This window comes from Athene cunicularia (genome assembly GCF_003259725.1).
Source record: "Athene cunicularia isolate RWA chromosome 12 unlocalized genomic scaffold, athCun1 chr12_part1, whole genome shotgun sequence".
NCBI classification, from domain to species: domain Eukaryota; kingdom Metazoa; phylum Chordata; class Aves; order Strigiformes; family Strigidae; genus Athene; species Athene cunicularia.
In genome coordinates, this window is record NW_020799116.1 from 22,557,978 (window position 1) to 22,564,202 (window position 6,225).

Sequence of the window (6,225 nt, forward strand, 5' to 3'; positions counted from 1 at the left end):
TAATGCCAGACATAAGGAGCTGGATTGTACTAGCTGCCTGCTTACTAAAACAAGCAATTCAGAAAGTTGATATTCATGATGCCAAATGTAGTTTGAGTGCCACTTATCTGATAATTCACCTCGAAGTTGTGCCATGATATTTGAGAACAAATAAAACGTCCAATCTAGTTACCACAAGACTTCCCTATCTAAATGTGTAAACATCTCATTCTCAAGGAATTTCATCTGAAGGCCTTTGACTCTGAAGGAGAGCTCTGAATAGTTCTGAGTTTATCAAACCTACAAAGCCTGGAATAAAGCCAGGCTGTTTAGCAATGGTTCACATTGTTGTAGTTCCTTAGATTTTCTTGACTGTGCTCAGGTGAATACTGATATGGAAATTCCTTCAGGATGTCTCTTGAGGCATTGTTACATTGCAATTTATGAATCTGAAACTAGTACAGAAATATGGAAATATTGAAAATGCATAATGGATTGGAAATGTTGCAGGTATGTTTGTGTCATGATGATTTTCCCCACAAGCCACACCTCATTTCCTTCGCTGAACCCCCGACTTCTCTTGGGACAGTAGAAGTGTTCCCAGCTGTTGCAAATGCTAATTGTGCTACTGGTAGCAGAAAATTCATGCTTCTGGATATGTTTTATGTGCTTGGCTTTAACCTGTAACAAAGTAATAGTCAAATATAATTGTCCTATATATTTAAACCAGATTTCTATATTAACTTACCTTTTTAGAGAAGATTCTTTCAAGGGAACTCGAACTTTTATGTGTATTTGTTTTTCAGCATAAGCTTGAATGTCCTTACAGTACAGTACCTTTTCTAAAGAATGTCGTAATGCCAAGAAATGTGTAATGTGTATAGAAAGGACATATCAATGATTCTGATTAATCTTTTCTCATGAGACTTTGGATTGGATGTTTTAGTCCCTTCCTAAACTGTATTCCAGTGGGAATTCACCTTCCTACTTATTGATATCTTTAGAAATACTCTGTAAAACTGGATTTTCTTTCCCACCCCTCCAATCTAGTTCAGTACTAGTTACTAGGAAATTGTTATGTTGAAAATTGTAGCAATTGTTACCTTGTTAATGGGAATGGTGCATGAGGTTATCAGAAAAAAACCTATGTCCTAAAATCTGAGATTTAATGTTTTCCTTGTAGTATAAGGAATAGTAGTATACTTTTAAACATTTTGCTAATGTTTATTACATTATTACCATTAATGTTTATTACTGTTATTACCAGATGTCTGAATGTATTTCCATTGAATGTACTTGGAAAATGCAGGACAGAAATTTGCATTTTACTTTGCTGCTTTCTTGCACATTATAAACAGACTAAATATCACTCATATTATCAAAGCACTTAAAAATCAGAACAGAACAAATATCAACTAAACGTGCTCATCTGAACATGCTAATTATTAAACTAAAACGACTTTTGTGTATCTAGTTGTTCTTAGGACTGAATATTATGAAAGCTGTACATGTTCTACACAACTGTTTATTTCGTTAGATTATTAGATTACTAGTAGATAAGATTACAGACTACTAGACTTCAGGTTGCCTCTGTAATTGGCAATGAAATTACAAAATTATATACCATACATACATTTATAAATATGCTCTGTGAGAATGATAGAAATTAATTTGGAGACAGATCTGAGGTAATAGAGAATGTGTTATTCTCTGCTGTGCTCACGTTCACTCTGTGAAGTAGCTAGCTGTACCTCTGAAGGGACCTGAAAACGAATCAATTGTTTGAAAACTTTTCTTGTTTCAGAAAGCACCTCATTGTACCAAATACAATTTCTTCCATTTTGATACTGACTTGCAGATGTTTACAGTGTATGAGAGTAAATCAAGTCTTATGGCTTCCTTCACTGGTCATCACCTCAAGGCATTAAGCCAAAGGCTATTTAAAGTCTGTTTTGGATAAACCCTTGCTGGCATGTGTATAAGCTGGAATCTGTTGTGAAAGCCTACATCTCTCATTTTGAAAATCGCATGACACTGAAAGCACAAAGTGGTGGTTAGTCCTATTATGCTCTCTTGTTTTAAAAACAGAGGATTTCAGCCAGATGTATTTCAGCAAGGGAGAAGGATTTAGGCTAGTAAGAGTGAAGATAAGACTGTGAGGAGAATAATGAATCTTTAAGGAATATTCAGGACTTGCATTTCCAGCTGCTCTGAGCAACAGCAAGGAAAGAAAACTCAGTTTCTGAGCTATGAAAAGCACAGACCTTTCTCTGCTCTGCTGGATTACAGGAATCAATAATTTCACATTTTTTACACACTGCAGAAGTAAATGCCTGATCTCAGTCATGTCACCACATGGCAGATCAAAGACCTCAGGATCAAAGAGATTAAAGTAGCACAGGCTCTCAAAACATTTTCTGATTGAAAAACACTAATTAAAATTTCTGTAGAAATTCATGTAATGAGTTGCTACTAAAGTTTTTTTACAGGAAAAGTCCATCCAGATGTAAATAAAAAATTCCTTTTCTGTATGTTTCTTTAAAAGTGATTTATCCCTGATTTTATGTGTAGCACATTTCTTCATGTTACCTGTTTCAAAACGCTCAACTCAAAGCAGTTTGAAAGCAAACTATTTGTGACATGGTTCTTATTTCAGTCCCAAGGGTGTCTCACTCTTTAAGGAAGGATATCTTGGATCTCACAGCTGAAACAAAATGAGCTGATTTGCACACTGCTTTTTTTCCTACAGACAGGCTGTTGTGACAAGAGATGAGGGTGAGACTTCAGAGGTAGTTAAGGTGCCTCCATACAGAGGAGGAGGATGGCTGCACGTCAGACCCAATCAGGCCTACAGGTATTATTCCAACTCTTGCATTATTCCAGCTCCAGGCAGTAACTGCAAAGTTTCTGGTAAGTTAAAATAATATTGTAAATTGCATCAACTCTTAATTTGGCATCATACTGCTTCATGTGTTAGGCAGGTGACCCAAGGTTACATTACTGGTACAGATTATGGATGCCTGGATCCACAGTCCCGACCTTCATAGTATCATGAATTTGATACCAATGACTTTAGTCTCTAACTTCACTGTTTCTTGATACGGAAAAATCCTTATCATGTTTCATCATTCATAATGTTTAGTAATTTCACCATCATGGAACATCAGAACTAAGAAGTAATTTTCTATTCTATGGGATGTTGAGAAGCTGATGAAGGATTTTTACCAAATTCCCTCATTCTCGTAAAGAATGAATGTGCAACAAATTACTTGAACAGATTTAATAAACTGGCACAGTTGCTGGCAGGCTGAATTGGCCAGTCTCTTTTACCTGAGACATTAGTCAAACTTGTTCGTCTATGTGCTGAAAGTTGGTTTTGCTGGCAATTCAGACTCTGGAACCCATCTTCAAATGATCCACATAAGTAGATCCCTGAACTTTAAAGACACCAGTCACATGAATGGCCTGGAAAGAGTTCCCCGGAAGGACAGGGCCATTAGCTGAATCAATTTCAAACTCAAGCCCCGTTATAATAAAGTATTTCTCTTTGGAAGTCAGTCTGTCCTCCCAGAGGTGCTTTTTATGATATTTAACATGAGATGAATGATCTCCTGGATGATGAAGAGCACGTTAAACAGGCCAAACCTTGAGAGTTAATAGGTTGCTGGTTATTTATTATAACAATGATATGCCTGTGCTTTCAAGTATGCAGCAATTAATAAAGTCCCTTACCACAGGACCCCAGTGTTATTCATAATATTGTCAAAACCATTCAAGTTGCACTTTGTCTCAACAGAAGCAAAATGTCGAAAACATTTCCTTTGTCTTGGGAAAACAGAGCCATCAGTTGAGAAATAATATCAGTACATTACATGAGCTGGGTTGTAATTAATCTATTTTCTCATTTTATGGTGTATTTGGGGCCAAATTTTGAAGGATTCCAAGAAATTTAGAGAAGGCTGTGTTCTGTATGGTCTGTAACTATTTTCTCCTTATTATGAGTATGTGCTTTTATTTGAAGAGACTTAGGTCATCTTCTGATATTTGCTGCTGATTTATGCTTGTTGCTTTGCTTCTCAAATTTGTAAAGAGAAGATTAGAACTCAGCAGAACTTTTAAAGGAAATATCTTTCAGCCAAATCAGCTATTCCAGTACATTTTGTAAATGTATATAAATTTAAAAGCTTATTATGTGTTTGAGTCTGTTTTTTATTGTTTTAAATTAAAATATTTCACTTACGTATTTAAAATACAATTTCAGGACAGACTGCTTTTTATTGAAATGTCACTTTGTTTTAAATATTGCGATATTGTAAAAAAGGTAATGTGAGCCCCACATTTTCTTCAGAAAAGTTTTTTTCAGAGTGACTAATGAACCAAAAATGCCATTATTTGCTCAGCTGTTTCTTCTACCATGCTGTAAGGTTTCCTAATCCATTTGCCTTGAAAAGTCCACTGGCAGAAAACGAGAGCTCGGAGAATGTCCAAAATCCAGCACAGGTCAGTCTCTTGGGTATCTTGGGCCTAGTTTATGAGGAAGTCACTACCTTCCTGCACAAAAAGATAAGACTGAACAACATTATGCCCCATGTGGTTTGTTCAAAAACTATTAGAAACTCATTGCATTAATGAAACTAACTAAATGTTTCTGCAGTAGGGCTGTGCCTTCTCTGGGGTGAGGATCGCCGAGGTGCAGACAGCCTGTCAGCTCTTGGGTGCCCTGACTACAGTTCCTTGGAATAGTGGCAACATCAAGAATAAGAATCACAGAATGACCCAATGGTAAATACATACTATAAACAATATTTTCTAATTTATAGTATCTTAACAAGTGCACAAATAGTGTAGGATTGATTGTATTTCTTTTTCTGCTAGAGAAAAAAAGAATCATATCCCAGCAAGAGTGAATGGGCATTAGTCTAAATATGCATAGCCCTTTTTTGGGTGCCTCAAGAGAGCACATCTCTGCCACAAACCCAGAAAGGAAAAGGTGTTATTGTGGGGCCTGGTGGAAATCAGCCTCCAGATAAGAATTCAACATACTGTGGCACAAGAAGAAAATAAAAGCAACAAATGTTATGGCTTGCCAGAACAGGAGAGTATGTATTCACATTTGATTTTTGGTGGTGAAAAAAGGAGTGAGTAAGCAAACTTTCCATTTGGAGAAGTGTGTGTGTCATAGTTCAGATGTGAATGAATAATGGGAAAGGGCACACAAAAAACAATTTACAACATCCATCAAATATGGAAACTAGTCTGCAAGTTTATTTTAAAAAGTTAATTTAAATGAAAATGAAATAACAACATGTTGTATTTGTATCTAGTTAATCAAACAACAGTCAAAATCTAATTAAGCACTAGGCATTAAGTAGTCAGTAACAAGGAATAAAAGGTAGATATGCTGAACTAATATATTGAGGCAAGTGCACAAAGGGCCAGAACAAAAAGAAATGTTAATTAAAAGATAATGTCAAAGGGATAGAATGTTTTCTTGGGATAACAGTCTCCTGCTGCTAAATAAATACCGAGGTGAAGTCCAGGCATCCATCAAAACTGAATGCCAAGACAAAGGCAGCATATTTTAAGAAGACATTTATCTGAAACTCTCATAAAGAGACATTTCTCCTCATGAGAAAAGAGTGCTTCTGACCATTTATCCTTGGTCTGATAGATATCACTGGTATTGATGGACCATTTTTCATGATGTTATTATTGATTCAGCTGTACAACTGCGTAAGAAATGCTTTTTCTATATATTTGAGCAGGATTAGCAAAGTACATTTAGAAATTGGCTTGCAACTTGGAACTAGTTTATTTTTCCTGTGTGCTTGAATTTAGGGATGGTGTTGCTGGTGTGAATCTTGACAAAATCAGTGGGAGTTCTGCGGCTGGGTTAGGTAATACCACTACTTCACCCTTGCTTTCCTCATTCTGCTGCTGACCTGTTCTTGTCTCTTCACTCACTGGTGTCTGGTTAATTTTGATCTATAGTGAGAATCCTATTTTCCTGTTCAAAGATACTGTTTGTGTGGAATCGCTTTGAGGCTCTCGATGTGAAGTAATGGCAGCAGCTAGTGTAAAAATCTGAATACTGGGGTCAGGTTTTGCTAACTCCCACAACGTCAGACCAGCTGCTCCTCCTGTGCCCTCCCTGCTCCCTTTACCGAGCGCCTTCTGCGTCGGACCCGGGGTCATCCTGTCGGTCACGACGCGGGAGACGCCGTTAAAACACACCCCGGGCCCTGG

The 6,225-nt window shown here is 36.9% G+C and overlaps 1 protein-coding gene across 6 annotated transcripts in view; it reads left to right on the forward strand.

The window, feature by feature from the left end:
* Positions 1 to 4,656: 4,656 nt before the first annotated feature.
* HDAC11 (histone deacetylase 11) overlaps positions 4,657 to 6,225 on the forward strand; it is a 56,078-nt gene continuing 54,509 nt past the window's right edge. For 4 of the 6 annotated variants that reach the window (XM_026857703.1, XM_026857702.1, XM_026857705.1 and 1 more), the window contains exon 1: positions 4,657 to 4,761. In XM_026857703.1, coding sequence (XP_026713504.1) covers positions 4,751 to 4,761 — 11 coding nt within the window. In that variant the 5' untranslated portion in view covers positions 4,657 to 4,750. The remainder of the gene's footprint in view (positions 4,762 to 6,225) is intronic. The other 2 variants (XM_026857700.1, XM_026857701.1) reach the window with 2 other exon arrangements.